Source organism: Lytechinus pictus, chromosome 12, assembly GCF_037042905.1.
Source record: "Lytechinus pictus isolate F3 Inbred chromosome 12, Lp3.0, whole genome shotgun sequence".
NCBI lineage: Eukaryota > Metazoa > Echinodermata > Echinoidea > Temnopleuroida > Toxopneustidae > Lytechinus > Lytechinus pictus.
The window spans coordinates 10,671,500-10,694,195 of NC_087256.1; the positions used below are offsets into that span (position 1 = coordinate 10,671,500).

The 22,696-nt window shown below is 35.8% G+C and overlaps 1 protein-coding gene and 1 non-coding gene across 3 annotated transcripts; one reads left to right on the plus strand and one right to left on the minus strand.

Annotated features, from left to right (window-relative positions):
* The first annotated feature begins 1,039 nt into the window (after positions 1–1,039).
* On the plus strand, positions 1,040–1,111 carry TRNAG-UCC (transfer RNA glycine (anticodon UCC)). Its single transcript has one exon. It is a non-coding gene; the product is annotated as a tRNA-Gly (tRNA).
* Positions 1,112–1,899: 788 nt separating this feature from the next.
* On the minus strand, positions 1,900–21,529 carry LOC129273517 (uncharacterized). 2 transcript variants are annotated; one of them, XM_064107654.1, is made up of 10 exons: positions 21,037–21,529; positions 14,912–15,102; positions 13,902–14,098; positions 12,066–12,222; positions 9,291–9,616; positions 8,918–9,031; positions 6,791–6,920; positions 5,301–5,396; positions 4,659–4,814; positions 1,900–3,571 (listed from the first exon to the last, which is right to left on the minus strand). In XM_064107654.1, the coding sequence occupies exons 2-10, from the start codon at positions 15,023–15,025 to the stop codon at positions 3,362–3,364; spliced, it is 1,500 nt and encodes a 499-aa protein (XP_063963724.1). In that variant the 5' UTR covers positions 15,026–15,102; positions 21,037–21,529; the 3' UTR covers positions 1,900–3,361. The 2 variants fall into 2 exon arrangements, with proteins under 2 accessions (XP_063963724.1, XP_063963725.1); XM_064107655.1 differs by having other exon boundaries at positions 21,201–21,319.
* Between the last annotated feature and the right edge of the window lie 1,167 nt (positions 21,530–22,696).

Genomic DNA, 22,696 nt, shown 5'->3' on the forward strand with positions numbered 1-22,696 from the left:
TCAGCGCATCCAGCTTTCCTAAATAAGAGAGGGTGGAAAATTTTAAATCCACATTTTCCCTGATCGGCCGATATAAGCTAACTAAAGGCTGAAGTTTTAAGTACATCTTATTTCTTTTTATCTCATAAAGTATACATACATAATGCGAGCGCGAAGCGCGAGCTGAAATTTGTAATATACTAACCTGAAAGGGACCAGTTTCATGTGTTTGTGACTGTTTTAAAGTGGCTCGTGAGGAGGAAACATATCTCACTATAGTTTTTATTTATAACCAAATAATGCGAGCGCGAATAGCGAGGTGAAAAGTTTTAATATTCCGATGGCTAAAGCACATTGCTTTAATAATGAAAAAAGGTACACGAACGCAATTTTTTAAATAATCGATTAAGACATAAAAATGTGACATTCTTTATAAGCATTTATTGCATTATTTAACGAGAGGGGTATCTAATTCAAAAATATGCGAGCACGAAGTGCAAGAAGAAAAAAAGACAATCATATCTCAAAAATTATAATTTATTAGTTTAATGACGCTTTTAATAAAGAACAATTAAAGATAATGTATCCATAAACAAATATTTCGAACGCAAAGCATGAGGTAATTTTTTAGGTTTAGACTTATAAAACGGGACATTCTGTTGACTTTCATACTCATAAAAACAAATGTGCGAGGTGACACTTTTTTGTATTTCTATTTGAAAACTACATTTTCAGCACATTTTGTAAAGAAAGGAGCAGTTTATCTCAATAAACAAATTAATGAAAGTATGAAGCACGAGTTTAAAAATAATATGATATCCTGATCCTGAAGCTAACATGCATTGTAGGAACATTATCAAGGGGATACAATTGACGTGCTATAATAAATGATGAGAACGCGAAGCGCGAGTTGAATTGTGGGGGCGATTTAGACCGTATACACGGGGTATTCAAATCACCTTTTGTAATCATGAACAGGTATTTAACAAAACAATGCAAAGCATTGAAAATCTGTTTATCTGACGGTCAATCGGATCGGGGTCGCCCTTGTCACTAGCCAGTCTCTGTGGTCTAGTGGTTAAGGCACCGGCGTTCCAAGCTGGGGCCCCGGGTTCGATTCCCGGCAGAGACATTTTTTCGGCATCACCAATTTTTCCATAAGTGGCAGATAGCTCTGGGGAACCTTGATTTGACCTCCGCCTACCATTGTCTGATTGTTCTCTTCATCCATTTCTTTCACAAAAATGTATAGACACAACCGTAAATTTAATCAGCAAACCTATAATTGTTCGGGGGGGGGGGGTGAACCATTGTGTCATACCCCACACACTAACACACACTTGAATCGCGTGACGTCATGTACTTAGGCCAGTGATCTGGTATGGCATTAGGTGGTTTCAAACCGCCTCGATCACAAGAATCCCCGTTAAATTACGAGAACTTTTTTAGGCTGAAAAATACCCATTAATTATTCCTGCATTCACACCGCCCTGAAACATACATACCCTTCTGGATAAGTTCCTGAAGTTACGAGCATGCGCAGTATGGTCTGATAAGCAGCAAGGCGCGAAATTCAAAATCACTAGCCCAGCAGCAACCCATGCACGGCGCCGCACCCAACGACACGCTGGGCTAAAAGTTCCCGTAATTTGCTTTCAGACCGCCAAAATACCCACGACCTTGGAAAAATCCCCGCGAAAGTTCTCGTAATTTCGCCAAGTACCTACTATTTATCGGGTATTTTCTTTCGGGGATATTACGCGTAGTTTGCTTTCAGACCGCCAAAATACCTGGTATTTTCTGATCGGGGTAAATTTCCCGATCAGAGAATACCTGGAACTGGCGAACTTCGAGGCGGTCTGAAGCCACCTAATGTGTCATTTTGTCAAACCAATAAACCTTGCTTGCAACAACAAGAAAGACTCTTTTGTTGAAATGAATAGAAAACATTTCGCTCTTTATTTTCATGACATAAGGCATAAAGTGCACATCGCATTCTGAGTTAATATATAAAAATCTGAGTACATACTCCAGAAAACATCCAAGGCTCTCTTCGCTCCAATAATCAATCGTATACTAGCGTTCATAATGCTCAGTTACACAGTCGAAAATAACAAATCTAATATACTGGCATGAATAACTCACTCCCCTCATAATAAGTACTGGTACAAACAATAGACATGTCTTCTATTGGACGGTTGAAGAGTGAAGACGATTTCACATACTAACTTCCCTGCTATATTTCAACTCTAATGTGGCAGGTTTCTCCGAGGGAATACATTTTAATACTAAAACATATTGAGTATAGTAAGAGAAATATAATATCTTAAGAGAAAGGACACACGAACGAGGGAAAATAAAGTCTATATAAGAGGAAAGTGGGAATTACCTCGGTCATAAATTAAACATTTAAGTTGGTATTGAGTAAATGCGAATAAAACGGTATAGTAAAGCTGGCTGTTGCTAGATAATACTATGTAAACATATCCTTTCGATTAGAATCTGATAACTGTTCTGTGTTTATATGGAAATATACAAATTAACAAAATCCCATACTCATTGAAAATATCAATAAAATGAGTACACCCACGGCAAAGCAACTTCCGTGAAATAATATAATGCCAAATGAAGTAGTTAAGGTAAACCCGCGCCAAAACATCCATACATTCATTACAGATTTTGAATTTAATCAATAAAATCAATTTTTACATGCTGTTGATGATGGCTGAGCGCATGAATTTGATGATGATCTGGAATATCATTTATTTAACCGATATAAATATTTTGCGTATCTCAAAATCTACAACCAAATGGCTTATGGCAAATAGACCTAAAGCAAAATAATACATGGATCTTAATATAATAACTTCTCAATATATAATTTCTCAAATAATGTTAGGCTATTGCATAACATCTCTCGTAAAAAATAGACACATGCATTTAAATAAAAATATACATAAATGCAACAATTTCGAATATTATGCTCGCAGATACCAGCAGCATTCTCCGACTTTATAAATTTTACAGCGACAGAAACCTTGCCGGCCCGTGAAAATGGTAATTTGTTAACATGTGCAAGATTCAGAGTTGAATTCCCCATGTGGTGCTATACCGTAAAGTCCTTTAGCAAGATATTGATCCTTCATTCGCCACACTCGACCCAGGTAAAGCAAATCGGTATACCCGGTGGGACACTACTATCCTCGAAATGGGAACACGCATTATTTGAAGCTGTGCAGCCGGGGAAATAGTGTAGCGTGATGAATATAAGAATCCCATTGTTATGATCGATGTTTATCATATGTCTCTATGATATTGACCTATAGAACCATGACCTTTATAGCATAGCCTCAATTGTTGTATCTCGGCCATCGAGTGAGTTTTAATAAGGAGGATTGCTTCTGAGTATCCCCGGCTGTGATGGTCTGCGGATTGGTGTTGGATTTAAGAGAGCACCTTCTTCTTGTACAACACGTCTTTGCAAAGCATTTGGAGCCATGGCGTGGCAGAACTCTGAGGGCTGCAAGAGTAGAACTAGGTAACCGTCCGGCATGTTGACATCGTTGATGGCAGAAGCTAACATCTCATTTACCTAGAGAGATTTTTCATCATCAATATTAATTAATCAATGTTTTTTTTTTCAAATATGAAGGTGCAAACAGTGTAGAGACATAAATTACTAGTATGAGCCAACTATGAAACGCATTTATTATGTGTTTAATTAGAGTTTCCTTTGTGTAGAATCACTAAAGATTTTTTCCACTCATTTTGCCAACACTTCCAGGAAGGCTAAATGATCAATAGTAAGTCAGTGCTTATGACAAATAATGCTAACATTAAGGCTGAAATAGGCCTATATAAATTCAACGCTATAAATATAATTTTAGAATAACCATTAGGCAGCATATAAATATGAAAATAAAAATGTGATCATATTATGTAATAAGACTGCTATGAACCGGTCAAGTGATGGGGGTTGCAAAATACAATTTCAGAATTATGAATTCAGTGATTGATTTATGGTACACTATGGAGATGATTATTGATAGGATGTCAATGAGTTAGAAAAATGACGTGTATTTTGATAAATATTTCAGTCAACCCAGTGGCGTAACCTGGCAACCATTTTGAATGGAGCTGAAACACTATTTGGTAAATTTCGTACGAGCCAGTCGAAGAAGCGACTTGGTTTCTGAAAAAAATATTTAATATTGAATAGATTTAGTTTCATTTTAGGTAGTGAGGTTGGACAGATATGGAATGAATATCGATTACCTTAAAATAATGTTTATGCTTTTTTTCTCTTTGGAGTCTCAGTCCAGGAATAACTTTCCCTGAACCACAATAAAGTTCACCAAAATAATGCTGCAATAAATGTTGTAATTATCATTAATATTCATATTTTGTTTATGAAATTGAAGGTTATAATTTGCTTTGAAACTATTGTGACCTTTTTCTATTTGCCAAGCACGGAGCACATAGAGACTTTTGTAGGGGGATAGGCGCTCTAAAATATTCAATTTATTGGTAACTATGTCATACGATATCGATTTGGTATACAGGCCTAATAATGATATATTCAAATATTATTCTAGTAATGGTGATGGTAATAAAAGTGTTAAAATTCTTTTATCACTATCACCATTATTAATTTTATTTTTTTAGAATGAATTACCCACCTCATCTTCGTATGCATCGTATGGAACATGCCTGTCTCCAACAGCTGTTATTGATAACCTTTCAACAGGAGAATGGTCTGAAGCGGAGAGAGTTGTACTGATACTCTTTTTACATTCAGCTATTTTGCCCATTATCCCATCTCCGTAATCTGTTATCTGAAAAAGTACATGAAAATGATTAATGCTTGATATATGAATATAAGCATATCTTCTAATTCAAGAGTATTTTTTTTGTATTCCGGGCTATTATTACAGGGTGGAAAAGGTTCATACAGCACCCGCGCACGATTATTTCTGTCACGTTTTCTCGTAAAAATTGCATTCAATCACTAGCAAAACTGACCAACAATATGGGGACACTTTCCATTTTTTTCGGGTAAAAACGACCAGGTCTGATGTGACATAAAAAGGTTCAGACTCAAGATTAGTCACATTGGAACCTTATCTGGGTCATTTGTTTATTTTTTATCAGCAGTGTGGCGTCAATCTGACCCGGGGTTTTCCCAGTGCATGATACCATGGATACTGAGAAAGTACAGAATAAATCTGTCAATGATGTCGTGTATTTGGAACATCAAGATGATAACGTAACTTTGGCGGTTTTTATATGAAGAGGGGGGAGAGGTTATACATGTAACATACCTCATTACCGTGGAGTTCAATGCCCAGAGCGGCAAAAGACGGGATGAGTAATCGGACACGAACACCAAAAGGAAATAATTGGACCAGCAAGTTCACCTGTGAAAAATATATATTTATTATAATCTTAATCCATAGAAAATAATGCTAAAGGGATATTATAGATTGGGTATCATGCATAAGAAATTACCGACGTATGGCCAGCCATGCATCCGGTAATTACTCATGCGTGGCAAATTTACCGAATGCATGGCTAACCACGCATCGGTAATTACTTATGCATGATTAAAAAAGATTTTTAGCCCCCAAAATCCACCATTCTATAAAACAAATGATACACAGGATTGTTTGTGCATCAGTAGGACTAGTGAGCATTCATTATCCATGGAAACTATAAACCGGTTTAACAGTTCCATAATGCTCACATAACCTACTGATGCACTCACATCTGTGCATTATTTGTATTTTGACTGGCCTTGGGTGGTACAAATTACATCTCTTGAAGAAGACGATGACATAATTCGTGTGGTTGATAAATGTCAGTCGTTCAGCCAGTCAATATAACTTTTAACGACTGAATTAAGTATCTAGCATGCCTAGACACAAATTTACTTTTTATCGACGGTTTACTCTTATGAAAAACTGAAGAAAATCTTAATATTGAAGATCATTAGACAGCCTAGAAAAGTGAAGATAACATGAGCTGAGCATCAATATTTATGGCAACGTATCAGACACAAAACATAATCAATTATAATCAGACACCCCAACAAACCCGACCCCCCCCCCCCCGCCCATGGCTTACGTACACCTTGGAATTTGTGGTAGGGTCCATGCATACACTAGATAAATGCTCCGACATAAAGCTAGGTACATGTGGATCTTTCCATGAAGCCGGGGCGCAATTGGTGCATCATTTATTATTCTTATTATTTAAGTACCAAAACAAAACAAATTTTTTTGCAAATCACCTTAAAATTATTGTTTTGCCTCAATATTGTAACCATCTTCCAGAAAGTATGAGGAATGAAAAAGAGTTGTTAGCTGTTTGCGTTTGCTAAATTAAAATAATTTTATGAAAGCCCATTTAGTGATGAATTTTAGAACACGTCCGTACTCACCCACCCTCTTTCAATTACTTTATCATTTTTATGCTCCTGCATTGTATATTGTTTATCTATATGCATTTATGCATTGTTGTTTTTATTTCAATATTGCTTTTTTTTTTCATTAACAATATGTATTAAAGTCTTAGTTAATTACTCAGCTGGTAAGCGGTAAAAATGCATAAAGCTTGCATTGTTGTGTTAAGTAGTTTATAAACCTTCGATAGGCCTATATGGTTTGTCAATTTCACGTTCAGTTTGGGTTCGGTCTGGATCTTTAAGCACCCTAATAGGGTGCAGAGATGAATATGAAAGACGGAAACTAGAACTCGTACGGTCAGGTGTTATGCATCATCAAAGGGGGCCATAATTATTTCTTATTTTTACCGTGTTACTTGCACTGGTTTGGATGTAGTCAATGGCCTTATCAGCGGAGGCAGGTTCTTGATTGTTCACTTGTAGGATACGTGTTCCGATGAACAGCTTACTTTGTAAACTTTTTGGACACGACTTTACACTGGGAAACAAACATATGCAAAACGGGAGAAGTGTGAGATTCGAATCAGCCTCAGAAATCAATGACAATAAAATACTTAAATGGTTCAGATTTAAAGACAAAATTAGTTTTGTGAGCGACAAATGAAAGTAACAACTGAAAATCGACAAGTTGAAGAGTTTCCTTTTTCTTCAAATTGAGCAGATTTAGTAAAATATAGTTCATCCAATAATGCATTTGTTATCATTTGCAATCATTTAACTTTTTGTCGAATAAATTTTTATTCAATTTCAATAAACTTTATAATGAAACCAAAATTGGCTAAATCACAGCAAAGTCAAATAACAGAGGAGCTAAAAGGAGTAATTGAAGGATACAAGGAGTAAGAGAATGCTGGCTCTATCATCTTTGAACAAAGTAAACGCCCAAAACGAAACAAGAGAGGGGAAGGTAAAGAAGCGATCGTTCAAAGTTTGACCCGGTCATATCGAAGTGCACTGAAACAATCCCTGAATATAAACAAATAATATCAATTCGTGTCTTCCAATGTAAAAAAAAATCGTATATTATATCAGCAAATGCATTTAAATGCCTAGTGAAACAGTGCTTATCATAAACTAAATCAAACAATATGCACAAAGTAAAGACTTAACGTTCTGATCAAAAAATAGAAAAGACCTTAGAACAAGAATAACTTAATAACATAATTTCATAACTAGATAGATAAGAAGGTCCACTTTTGAGCTTATGACTGCTATAGCTCTTGATAACATCATGCAATACCATAAGCAACTTTTATGAATTGGAAAATATAATTCATATTAATTAATCAATGTTATTTTTCAAAATATGGCGTAAATTGGTGGGAGCGAGGGATGGGGATGGGGGGGGGGGGTAATGTGACCAAGTATTCTTTCTCTTGATTAAGCGGTGACGTTGTGATGAGTTTGTTGCTGAACAACTTTATAAATTATGGCATTCTACATGTCACTGATTGGTTATATTTTGTTAATTTTGAAACGAAAATGAAAAAAATCTAAATGTAATGAAATACAAATGTATACTTTCTTATTCACCTAAATGTTAGTTCATGCATATCAATATCAAATGTATTCTCACTTAGGGGCGGCACTAAAGGGACAGAGGGACTGCCCCTATTTTTTCAAGTAGTTGAAAGGAGCCAGAGCAAATAGAGATGAAAATGAAAAAGGGTAAGAAAGGCAAACAAGGGAACTGGAAAAAAATACATATAATAGAGAAGCCTGAGGCATATAACTCTCTATTTATCTCCTTTTAGGCCACCCTACCCCCTGATCAAAATACCATGTCAACGCCCTTGTTTTCACAAAATAAAAACATGCAGTTCACTATCTAAATCCAAATGTATTTCTTTGAGCTTGGTATGCATTCCATCTAACAGAAACAACGAAGGGGTAATAATTAGCGTGCTTATAGAATACAAAACAGCAACTAAAATAAGAACAATTATACCGTGTATGAACACTTTTATTGTGATTTGGTATGATTTATGGCAAGGTAATCATGCAAGGGGTATCCTTTTACATTTTACTTACCCTTGATTTTCAGTCCTGCATTGGTCACAGTTCCATGCGAAAGAATAACGTGATTTATAAAAATGCGACAACATATCAACAAAAGAAACTTTTCTTATGTTTCCTCAATCGATAAAACATTCATCAATTCATCCGTTTTGGGCCAAAATGTATAAAAGTTGACATTAAGGTAACTTTGTAATTCAGTTACCATGACAACGATGCTCAACCGCCAATCAAAATCAAGGATTCCATGGTAGGTGGAACATGTAAAGACGCGACGAAATTCCAAACTTTAATCAATAATGTTTTCATCAAGCACGTGAATACTGTTAATTCTTTATTTGTTTTATCTGAAAATATAAAGTTATCAGTTGAAAGGTTTTTAAGATTCTCATCCAATAATAAAGATATATAGTAGTAGTGGACACGCACTTAAACTTCATGAATCTTCAATGTACTTACTACAGAGATCCTAGATAGGAGGCAAAGACATTATTGACATCGGCCGTTTTTAAGAAGTCTTCTTTGTTAATGGCCACTCTCAACTTTTCTTGACTGCATTCAAAACCAATGTGCCTGAAAGAAACAAGAAATGACACGAGAAGAAATAATATAACTTGCATTGAAAGATAAATGTTAACTTGCATTGAATTGGAAACATACACATTTTTCGAAGAAGTAAGTTTTTTTTAATATATCAATGTGTAACTATTGATAGTAAATATAAAATTAGAAAGAGAGAAATTTAGATTTAGGAATCAAAATTTGAGTTGCAATATTTTTATTGATTGAAAGTTTCTTGCATCGCTCCATATCATGACTGTATAATCCTTACGTGCATTGGTAGGCTTGGAGCACGTTGAGTGATTGTGTGGATGTCAGTTCACCAAAGGATTGAGTCGGACTGTCTTGTCTTCCTTCATGTCTCTGTCGCACTTGCTGTTCATGTTGCTGTTCTTGTTCGTTTTTTCCTTGTTGTTGCCCCTTCATCTCGTGAAGCTTCCGGTTCGTCTCTTCGAGGACATTGCCCGCTTCTTCATCGACCATATAGCTCATTCTATTGCTTGGTGAGTTTCCAGGAGTTGGACTGACTTGGTCATATCCTACCACCTCTCCTATGTGACTCTCTTCTGGGGAACTTTGACCATCTCTTTGACTCTCCTGTAGTAGTAACAACAACAACAACAACAATAATAATCATAATAAAGATAATAATATTAATAATTTTGTAGCGCGCTTTATATGGGTGTTTGGAAGCGCACAGGTGGGCAGACTAAAGTAAAAAATTAATCCATTAATCACAAAAGGGTACAAAGGTCAGCTCTATCAAGGGGACGCGACGGTGCGACACGCGCACCACACACTGTTCCCAAAGTTAGAATGTACGTCAAGGAGCCTCAGGGGGTGAAGACGACGTTGAGACGGCAGCATCGTCATCATCCCCATCAGAATCCGATTCCCCGTCCGATTTCAGCCGGGAGAGTCGATGTCAGAAGGGGGAAGGGATTTGTCAACATCTTCTTCATCGGTCTTGGCCTATACATGAAATTAATTCAAGAGTTTATTTATCAGTCTACTGTCAATTAAAACACAATGGGAGTGTATTCATGAGGTACCACAACCCGACGACCAACGTCGTATTGCATTACCAGTTCATCTCTCGTAAAGACTAAGTGGTTTATGACCGAGTGAATATGAGACGAAATGGGAATACCCGAACTTGAAATTAGACTAATGGTAATCGGGTTAAATTGCAATTTAGGGCTCGGTCACAAATGCCATTACGAACTGATACGAACGATTTTTAGACCATTTCGTAAGTTCAAGTTCAAGTTTTATTTTCCATTTCCATTATCAACATTATAAGCAAATACAAATCAAACATACATTATAAATATAGACAAATACAAATGAAATTTGATAACAATGATTACAAATCAATTACAAGTTCCAAAACATTTGTAATATAGGTTTAACAGAATCTGATATGGAAATGAGGGGATCCACTAAAATGCATTGCTTGTAGAGCGTGGATCCCCTAAGATAGTATATTAAACATTTGAAAAATGGGACTCATTCGTAAGTGTAAATACAATAAGTTAAAATAGAATATTGGAAATAATAATAAGATGGTGAGTAATAGCGAGAAATGATAAAAAGATGACAGAGATACGGGACGATACAAAAGACTAAAAAGAAAACAAAGACATGACGAAGAATAGAGGGGAGAGAGAAGGAATAAAGTACTGAAAGGGGAGCGAGAGAGGGAGAGGGCAAAGATAAAGTGGGAGGAGAGAGACAGATAGAGAGGGAGGCACACACACATGCAGATTATGTGGAGAGAAAGGGTCAGAAAGAGAGAGGGGGGGGGCAAGAACGAGATTGCAAACGTAGACCAAAGAGAGATGTTCTCAAGAAGGACGTACGAAAATAGCGTTCGCAGACCGTTCGTAAGTTCGCAGTGCGGTCAATGGTCTTGTCCAAGATTTTTTTAACTTCTATCGAAACCCTATCTTCGTAAGACGGCCGTACGAACGTCGTAAGAACATCGTAAGAACCACGCAATATTTTTTTGTGGTCAATATGCTATTCTAGAAGCCTTTTAATTTTACGATGATCGTAAGAAGGCCTTAAGTTGTTCGTAAAGTGTTCTTACGGCATTTGTAAGAACGTCTCACGACGGTTGTTTGTACGGCGCTCTTATAAACGCCGTTCGTAAGGGATTATTAAGGGCTATTGTCGAGTTTTAGGGGATATAAAGCCAAACGGGGGTATTTCAATGTCCACTCTGCTCATGGTCATAATATTTTGCATGAAATAATGAAGGGTCAATATCTTGTAGGAGTATGTTGAATATAAAATCAAGTTTCCCTTTTATTGTTCTTGTATGCATTGAAAATAGTCTTATTCTCGCATGTAAATACCACCCTATACGCGTGATCGCTTCTCTGTCCAGTTCTTCCTTTCAAATCCGTTATTTGTATTTTGATAGGTCTACTTATTACATTTCTAAATTTATAATACAAGAAAAAGGGTTTAGTAATCAGTCGGACCTTTGCCTCACAGAAATGTGCGTTTTATTTTATTGGAAATATTTATTTCATTTTAATGGTTAGTGAAACATGTAGGCGTACACAGATAGCACGAAAAATAGACATACATTACAATCCGACAAAATATACACAAATTCGTAAAAACTTCGTACGGATGATTTGAGAGTGCCATGAGTTGTACGTACGAATATCTTGCGAAAACAGAAATCGTAAGTCTGACGATAGAATAACTCAAGGCATTCTTACGAAAAACGTACAAATTCTAGGGCCATAAAATTACCGAAAATCATTTCGTTTTTCAAGAAGGTCATAAGATGTTCTAAGGAATTAAAAGGTGTTCGTACGGAACTCGTAAGAAGGCCGTAAGAATCTATTGCCCATCAACGAATGTCTACGAACTCCAGAATTCGTACGAACGCATCGTTCGTACGAACCTTTGTGACCGTAGCTTGAACTGAACTGATTTCTTACGGACTAGGATAAGATCTTGTGGAATGAGAACAAACATAAAGTACACCATCAAGTTGGTGTGGACCAATTATTTGGTACAGACCTACCTCGAAACCGTGTGGCGCGCTCGGGGTTGACAATGTATATTGAGGCACCGCTCCATTGCTTCGCGGTTTTTTAGCTCCAGTCTGTATTCTACGGCGACCAGGAGGTGGAGTCTGTCCCGTGAGTTTACACAGTTTAAATTCCCAATCATCTGCATCGCTTGAATTAAAAGTAATAAAATAAGTCAGATGACTATTCATTTAAGATTCCAAATTAAAATCCATTTTGTAGGAAGAATAATAGTCACGACTCTTTTCGGTCATTTCTTTTCACCACACCATTCCGTCGCATTGTACTTACCTGGCAAACCATGTCAGGAGGGGGCAAAGATATTCTTACCAGCCCGGCAGTCCCCACCCCCCCCCCAAAAAAAAAATTGAATCGACATCATTATTTACTAAAATCTGCTCGCAATGTTTCCTCATATCTTGGTATTGGTATTTATTTTCCATATCGCAAAGTTAAAAACAATATAAGGTACATGTATATTAAAAATAAAAATCAAAAGAGAAGTGAAATTGCTGGATTAACCCACTCTTACATCCAGAAAATGTTTATAAAATTGTTACTCTACATGACAAAAATATAAGTAAATAAATGAAGATATATTTTTTCGTTCATTTTCTTCATATCACTATTTTCATTCTCCTTCGCCATTCCCCCCCCCCTCTCTCTCTCTCTCACCCTCTGAGTCTCTCCATCCATCTCTCTCATGCTCTCTTTTCTTTGCCATGAAAAATTTACTAAAAGTATACCTAAATTTTGATGAAACACTGTTATTTTGTCTTTAGTATTTTATTTACTTATGTTCCTCAAATTGTATATTTGTTTATGTAATACTTTGTATTTTTGTTTCCAATAGAATGTATGGCAGATGCCAATGATGTTCGAAGAAATTCAATTCAATTAAAATGAATTCACAAAATCCAAATTAGATCATTGAGATAAACAATAATAAAACAAATTAACAATGATTAAAAAATAAACAATAATGAAAAATCAATCTTGAATTAACTTTCTCAGTTCAAAAGAGCTAACCTGATCCCTAATCATAATCATTTCTCTGAATCTCTTTGGAGGTAATTCAAGGAAAATATAGAGTGCATCTGTTGCTTCCTCCTGGGTGATTAACTTTGCATCTTTCTGACATTTTCACTCCAAAATAGTTAAAAATCCACTCTCAAAAGATTCAAATTCACTCCAAAAGGATTAATCATTCGCCTCACTCCGAGAGGAGCGTGATTATGGGTTACATTGCCCTTGGAACCGAGGTACTTGGTGCTGAAACACCCCCTCCCCCCAAAAAAATGAAATCAATGAATTAATTACTTCATTAAGCAAAATGATAATGATAATGATAATAAGTATAATGAATATAGTAAAATAATAATAATGATAATAATGATGATGATGATAATAATAATGATAATAATGATGATAATAATAATGATAATAATAATGATAATAATAATAATAATAATAACAATCATAATGATAATATAATAATAATAATAATTATAATAATATTAATAAAAATAATACATTTTCTAGGGATTTGCAGCTCCCCCTGGATATTTGTTTGGATATGCTATATCATTATAAGCTTCACTTACCAAAGTAACACACCTGTAGGCGAGAGTAACAAATCCCTTTGGGGGGAGGAGTTTGACAAAAATTACCTTCGGCTGGGATTGAAAACCATTTTTATTTGGGGGGGGGGGGGGCGGGGGGTTGTCAAACTTACCCTTAAAAACAGTCCCCCTCTTCAAAAATCTATCCCAGGCCCAAGCTCTTTTTCATTTAGAGATGTACATGTAGATTATACCATGGTTTCATACCTCTTGTCGGTGATAGTGAGAAAACTATTATATCTATCTGGTTTTTCGCCGTATTCCAAGCAGAAGTATTCTTTGTCGTATCTGTGCCTCGTCACCTTGGCTATCTTAGGTATGATAAGGATCGGCCTGGTCTGACATGATCCATATATGGATAAACAGCCATCGTCACAGTTCAGCTCACACAAGTTGGACAACCTCTACAGAAAGAACAAGACAAATTAATTCGAATATAACTTGTTCTTGATGACTGGACTCACTTTAAAAAAAGAGTTGAAATTACTATATAATTAGTCAGCTGGTTGCAGCCGATATGTCTTTATATTTCTTTACAATCTTTTCTAGTCAAATATATGTATATCAAAATATACGACTAACATTTGCATCCGGTTGACCATATTCATCTTCTAGTCTGATTTTTAGAGCGTGTTCAATAAACTGCAAAACTTATGATAAGAAATAGTATAAGGTATTTTTATTCTGAGGACATTATTTCTTGTACACTGGCGTAAATCCAGCGGGGGGGGGGGGGGGGGGGGGGGTGGGAACCAAACTTTTCGTTCGGGAGGGTAGCATGTAAATCACCCCTATACTGTCAACGATTTAGCACTAAGTAATTGATATCATTGTTAAAGTCGTGATATTCACGTTTGAATGCCGTTGACATGATTAAATAATGTAATTTTGTTAAAACTTGAAAAGTTTTGTATGGCGTGTAATGAGTCTACCCAAGGTCGGAATGTTTTAAAAGGGAAGTCAGCATAACGTTTATACACTCTTAAAAAAAATCAGTCAAGTTGACTCGACCAGTAGTCAGCTGGGTGCTACTGATATGTCTAGTCACATTTCTGACATATATTCTAGTCAGATGTAACTCTGTTCTAGTAAAATACGACTAGAATAACAGTTGCACCATCAGTGATTCTATTAACTAGTCATTTTTTCTGATTTGTTTTTAGAGTGTAGGTTCAAACGCGGAAAGATACATCTGAATAAAAAAAAAAGTCACACACCTTCTCACTATTCTTAATTAAGCTCTTGTCGTCGGAGATCGGTTTTTGTTGACTGTAGAAGAAGTTACCAGTGATTGTTTGATTGTTACTTTTGTCTTTCATCAGTACGTCCATTGCAGCGTTGAGAAGTCCTGATAATTACTGAACCCTTTATCTGGCAGATGAACGCAGTTTTGTTTCACTCGTTAAAGCTGCAATGATAATAATTTTATTTCATAAACCATACTCTTAATCCTTATCTATAGATTCTTACGGCTCTTTAGGGCTAACCAATGGTATTTTTAAAGAATAAATCACAGGTCAAACGAACGCTTGTACAGTTCTGTCTTCGGGTAGCTTTTGAATATAGAAAATTTCCTTGTTTTTCATTGGTTTTTCGAAAAAAAAATAATGTAGAACCTTTTGGTAGTACGATTATCCTACAAACAGTTAAGCTAATGAAAGTTAAAAAAAGAAATATATCTAAAGAATAAGATGAGAAACATCAGCTTGCATCGACTTTCAACACAAAATCATGTTTTGAATCAATTTTGGGTCTGACATGATTTTTTTTACATAATTTCCCACCCGTGTACCAGGACAAAGCAAATTTAATTAAAAGTCAGTGAGCGACGCAGTCGAAAAAAAATGCGCGGAGGAATGATCGCGGAAAATATCGAGGGGGGGGGGGTTGAATTACACCTCCGCGATGTTTTAGGGATATTCGTCAGCATTTCATTTGTATATCAATATACTAAACGAAGCAATTCAAATATGTGAAATGTAAAAAATTGAAATTAATCTTTAAATAACTTGTGTTAAACAATATTTTTTAAAAGTAAAATATACATGTATGTTCACGAATCTTTATCGCTCTAAGGCCCTTTCTTGTCTTTAAAAAAATCTTTAAGAACTCATCTGCATGAAGGGAAGGAATTTCAATAAATCAAAATGTATGCTATAACTTTTAAGGGGGTGTAAATTTATTTATTATTATTACATTGAAAATATTGACTATGTCTCTTAAAAGGGTGTACGGGCCGGATGCCCCCCCCCCCGGATCCGCCACTTCTCTTACCATCTACTATGATGCAATCATACATTTTATCAGAATGTGATCCAATAAGTGCTTTGTCATGTCATCTTTTTTTTTCATTTATGGATTTCTTTCCAAGATGGATAAAAGTTATTTTATTGATTCCTGTATATAGAATATGTATCGATATTACTTAATAAAGTACAATGGTTGCTAATACTGAATGCTTGCCTTATATAACAGGTCGCTAAGTAAATTAAACATATAGATCTCTTTTACAATTACCTTGTGCAAGCCTTAATTAGGACAAGAACACATTGATTTAAGAAATTCGGTAGCAATGAAAGAAATCGGATAAAAAATGTGGCCATTAATGCATATATTAAAAAGCAAAACAAATTAGGTTGAATAATAATATACATTAACTGACAAAATATTGCCCTCCTTTTTGCACTGATTTCTAAAATCTATGGGAATATACCTAGCCCTGATAAAGAGAGAGACATACAGAGGGGGGGGGAGAGGGGTGAGGAGGAGGGGCGAAGGGCGCCCCTAATTTTCACGAAAACGAGCCCTATGCTGTTGTTCATTTTGTTTGTATCAACATCACTCAAACGATAGAGTAACAACTAAATTCCCCTCAATTGGCATGATTGATAATAATTTCAAAGATTGAATATCCAAGTAATTACTGATTCATTTGATAAAAATCATGCACTAGACGGTGGTTATCTTGCACCAATAAAAGCATCGTAAACCATATTCCAATATCCCTCGTATATATATATATTTTTTTTTCTTAACTTCCTATTTAATTGTCAATATCAACAATGCGCTTAATGCACAAAGTAACAAAATTTGCACAATATCTACAAATTTCAATGTGAAGTAATCATTATAATCAACCTGATCGCTTTAGCTCATTTTCACAGCCCCCCCTCCCTCCCTCCCCACTCTCAAGAAAAGTTCCTGTGTAATACCATGATCAATATGATGATAAAGACAACACAATCCACCCTGCATGGGTAAAATCCTTTCTTAGGCGCTATCAACATTAATTAAATTTAGGCGTATTAATCATTTACCACAAAAAAGCATCACCAGTCGTTCTTAAAGCCGCTCGTAACTTACCAACAGCTTTATGAAACTCCCACCTGGGCCCCGTTTCATAAAGAATTTGTAACTGTTGTAACTTTGCCATTATGGCAACTACCATGGCAACAGGGCTCAGCAGCCAATCAGAATCAAGGTTTCCATGGTAGTTGCCATAATGGTAAAGTTACAACAGTTGTCACTCTATATGAAACGGGCCCCCAGGTGGGTGTTTTATAAAGCTGTTCTTAAAGTTACGACCGATTTTACACACGACTGGGACATGTTCTTAGGTCATAACTCAATTACACAGGGATATCAACTAGCACAAGAAAAGATCCTCCAGTCGTGCATAAAGTCATTCGTATCTTACGAACAGCTTTATGAAACACCCACCAGGTCTATGCCCTATGTGAACTGTTACATTATATGTTTCTTTTCCTTTCTTTGTGATATCCAGCATCCTGATCAAACATTCTGTTTAAGTCAGTTATTAATGAACTAATATTTACAGTCATAGTTGAACTACATGCAAAGAATTTCCTAAACCAAAACGAGATTATCAAACAAATACGAATCGTAGTACAACTGTGTATTATCAGTGGATTTCTTCATTATTTGACCCCGACAGATTACTGGAGTATGATATTTATTTGTATTTCATATGTCTGCGTTTAGACTATGTCATGCATTATTGTCTAGTCAAAAGAAAAGTTCGTTTTTGTCAGATGAGAATAGATCTGTTGAGTTATGATGTCAGTGTCTTTTAGTTGGGACATATCCCCCGCAAAAAAAACCGCAACGAGCATTCTTTTGGAATGTTTGATTTTAGCAAAATAGACCCTTTCATTCCATGTGCTATGATCATGATGATCACATGAAATTACGACTATTCTAGATCATTTTTAGATGGTGGTCGGGGTTATAAGCATTCCAGCCATTTTGGGGTGGGCTAAAATACAACCAACTTAGAGGAAGTACGCCATCCTTCTAATTTATGATACACACAATCAGTTTTACTACTCAAATGAAAAAAGATTCGGTCACTTGATAAAATATCTATCAAAAATGAATAGTGTCTGGTCAAAAATGTTTATATCTTTTCTTTGAAACGAAAGATTAATTTGGCAAAAATCCTTTTTTTCTAAAACAACACAAAAAAATCCTATCAAGTCCCCATCTGATATGGAAATGTATTAAAGTTAGAATATATTGTTTCACAGTAACTTTAACCTCTACTACTTCTCCCTAATTCTACTATAAAGCTATAATCATAGTTTGAAAAAAAAATGTCCCCCATTGTCTATGAACCATTTGCATAATGACTTGGCCGAATGATTTATGTCAAATTTATAGGTAATCGCTATTTGTTAATGGCAGTGGAATAATTTTTTTTTCATAATGCTTTTACCAGTCTGCACAGTGTATAATCATAGTAATTATATAAAGGAACGTCTCTTTCAACTTTCCTAATTTGTATACTTGATGATTAAAACAATGATATAAATTACCAACTTTTGTTTAAATTTTCTTTATATCTAAATAGAAGAGATGCACAACGAGCTAGTTTATTATAGCGTATTTATGGGATGGGTTATACTAGCTGTTACAAAACACTCTATAAACAGAGAACAATTTTAAATACTGTATAATAAATATTTTTTAAGAAGCAGCACAAGGAAGCAAGATATCGTTGACGTTTCGGTGAAAGACCTTTACCTTCGTTTAATCAAAGATCTCCAAAACCAGTCATTTAATTCACCAACTCCAAAAACCGACCGATTAAATGTTATTGGAAATAACGTATATAGCTGCCTTGGTCGATCTTAGCCCCGTCTTGCAAAGAGTTGAGAATGATCCGATGAATCACAACTATGGAAAGCCAGCGACTTAAACATCTATAAATGCATTTTTGTTCATTTTTTTAATAGATGACGTATATTCATACATTCACCATTGTCTTGATAATTCAGCGTGTTTCACATTCTTTACATAGGACATTGTGCAAATTTCCTGTATGGAAAATTATGACAATGATGGATTTCCATATAGTTGAGGTTGATCGGATCAGTCACAACTCTTTTGTATAAGACCGGGCCCAGGAGTCGGTTTTGCCTGTGTGAGTGTGGCTGTAGCATGGCAGAAATGTAAATAACATTTTATTTACAGGGGTGCATTATTCATTGTGATGTTTACTCTATTATGTTTTTTATATAAAATTCAAGTGTAACTAATCGAATTCTATCACATCACTTTGGTATATAATAGGACTTGCAGAAAAGGACACGTTAAACACATATTGTGAACCAACAATCGTGTCGTATAATAACCTCAACAAGACAGTGGAGTGCCTCTGGCAGTCTCGCCTGCATGCAGTACCCGATTCAATATAGCAGTAGTGCTGAATTTGAAAACATTTTTATTCACAAAAACACCATTCATATAATGATAAATACGTTCATTGACCCTAAATGACATTTGACCTTGATTATGTGACCTAAGACTTGTCAGTGATACTGAATTACCCCTATGTCCACATTTCATAACCTATATCCATAAACTTTCAAAGTTATGATGGAAATTCAACAATTACCCCAATTTGGCCAAAGTTCATTGAGCTTAAATGACCTTTGACCTTAGTCATGTAACCTGAAACTCGCACAGGATGTCCAGTGATACATGATTACTCTTTTGTCCAAGTTTCATGAACTATAGATCCATACACTTCCAAAGTTATGACGGTAATTAAAAAAATACCCCCAACTTGGCCAAAGTTCATTGACCCTAAATGACCTTTGACATTAATCATGTGACCTGAAACTCAGGCGGGATATGAAGTAATACTTCATTACCCTTATGTCTAAGTTTTCAAGAACTAGGTTTATATACTTTCCAAGTTATGATGACATTTCACAAGCTAAACCTTCGGTTAAGATTTTGATGTTGATTCCCCCAACATGGTCTAAGTTCATTGAACCTAAACGACCTGTGACCTTGGTCATGTGACCTGAAACTCTGGCACGATATTTTGTGTCTAAGTTTCATGAACTAGGCCTATACTTTTTAAGTTATGATGTAATTAAAAAAAAACTAACAGTCGGTAAAGATTTCAATGTTGACGCCGCCGCCGCGTACAAGCGGCGCCTTTATAGTCTCGCTCTGCTATACTGAAGCTTTTCGACACGCACTCATCGGAGTAAAATTGCGTGAATAACTTTTTTCTTTTTAATAAATTCACACCTAGTTACCAATAATGCATATAGCATTTTCATTTATTTGAAAGCAGGATAAAAGAGCATTGTAGATTAAATGCCTTACTCACGGGGATAGCTGCCGCGGCCGGGGATCGAACCCCGGTCTTTTTCATGTATAGCCAGGCGCCTTAAACCACTCGGCCACATCACCTCCACTGTGGATATAAGTTATGAATAACTGGTACGCTAGCGCGAAACAATATTGTACAACTTTTCTATCTTAAAAACTTTACACTCTTAAGAAATGATTAGTGTCAACTTATTATGTTGGTGATAGTGAATATGTACCCAACTGACAAAGAATCTCCCAGAAGTTTAGTTGCTTTCTACCATTTTTATCGGTCGGACTGATATTCATTAATGTCATTTGTTAACAAAATATACACACAAGGTTCATATAAAGCGATAAGTTCAATATCATAAAAAATATTACACGTAAAATGATGCTGAAAATATCCGCGCAACGTTCTCGCTGTAAAGTATGAGTGAACAGATAGTTGACCAAATATAATAAGGATCATAATACTGATAACGAAAACGTAGGTATGAAGAGTCGCGATCAGCTCGGACGTAGCGAAGACGTAGTGGCAACCCGTCCGGCGCCAAACGGAGTACATCTGCGCTCAAAATAAACTCTGCATGATCACTGCTTTTACAGCAAGGATGTTACGCGGACATCATGGACATAGCATGTGCGGTGCGGTTTCGCATTCAACAAAAATAATGTCAGCTGCCGACTGTTAAATAATTTACGAGATTCTTACCTTGGCTTACACCGAGCTGGAAGTGAACAAGCATGGTTGATAGAAGAAAATGGATTCTATTGAAACAAGGTATCTCATACCATTTTTCTTCCGGCAAGATATGACATCAAACTAAGTCGTGAAGGTGATGCTCACTCTTTAGTCGAAGGGCTACATAGACCTACCACAAAATCGAACAAATGCTGTGTTACAACGATTTGTCTCGGCTCGGGTCCTCGGTAAATCCAAGTACATGATGGCTGGGGTATCTCTTTACTCTGATGGAGGGCGAAAATTATGCCATAGCAAATACCCACCCCTCCATAATGTAAAAACAACAACAAACAAAACAAAAAACCGTATAAGGCATATACAGTATATACATTGTATGTATTACATCAGGGAAACCCCCGTTTATTTCTAGCACTTTGCAATTGAGGAAGTTGCGATATCATAATCTTTGCGGTAAATGAGGCCAGACTGTCATGAATTGTAAAAAAAAATAATTTTCGGTGTTTTTCTAAAAAAAAAGTTTGGAGAGCAGTAATATCAACATTTGTCGTTTAACAAAGCTGTCAGCTCCGGCACCTTTCCTTGATTTTGATTGGTTAGAAAGCGCAGTTCTTATGGTACTGTCAGATGCAAAATACTTTGTCGGATAAAACAACTGACAATTTTTGTTTTCATGAAATGCTTCTCGAATCTCTTCAATTGAATTCATGACAGATCATGTTGGCATACGAGCAAGGAAATAAGCTATTTACTCCAGTGAAACTGAACATTTTGAGCTCACACCGTGGAATGAAAATATAGCATTGATTGAAATTTGCTTGTATATTTCCATCAGTTAAACATAACCTTTGAACCCCCAACAGCTGATCATACAATGAGAGACAATGAAGCCTGAAGAACGATTGGTTGCGAGGTAGCTAGCAACTTAGTAGAAAATGTAATATTTTACCATCGCATATATACTGCGCAATGGAGTTTGGGCACACAAACGGTTTAAATGGGGGTATTGGGATGACTTTTTTTTCCAGCGAAATACGGTAGAGAATGAGACATTTCAGTGAATATTGATATGTGTGCAAAAACTTATGAAACATATTTTGCATGTCTGTTAGAGCAAGAAAATGTCCTATGTTAAAAATAGAACAACACAGTAGTCATAATTGTGGCACTGTATGGAAGGGAGCATAGGCCTATATTTTTTCGGTTTTACTCTTATTTCAAATTGTATAATGGGCAGTGATGGTAAGTGAAAGTGGTGAATTGGTGATTAATATCTTGCATTTTTTTTGCTCTCCAATAATATCTGAAAAATCTGAAATTCTTCAACGGGGAAAACCCCTGTCTGAATTACAGGTCAAAATAACATAACGGGAATCCCCTTTATTGGACCTATACCATCGATGCAACACATGGTGCAATAAGAGGAATAGGGAATTTTTTTATTTTTCAATGATGAAGGTACTTAGAAAAAAAGAGAAAAATACCTTTACATGGGCAAACACAATAATACCCCCGGTCTAATGTTGACATAGATTATTTAAAGCTTCTTTACTAAGGCAATACATTATTTCGAAAGAAACTTCTGTTATTATAATATGATTATGATCTTTCGCATTGTAAAGCAGCAAACTATTTCAAAAGAAATCTATCATCATTATCGTGATATATT

Coding starts and splice junctions, on each gene's coding strand:
- LOC129273517 (XM_064107654.1), bottom strand. CDS start 15,025: ATGGACGTACTGATGAAAGACAAAAGTAACAATCAAACAATCACTGGT. Junction 9,032..9,290: donor CTCCAAGCCTACCAATGCAC/GTAAGGATTATA, acceptor TGTTTCTTTCAG/GCACATTGGTTTTGAATGCA. Junction 5,397..6,790: donor AAACCAGTGCAAGTAACACG/GTAAAAATAAGA, acceptor TATTTTTCACAG/GTGAACTTGCTGGTCCAATT.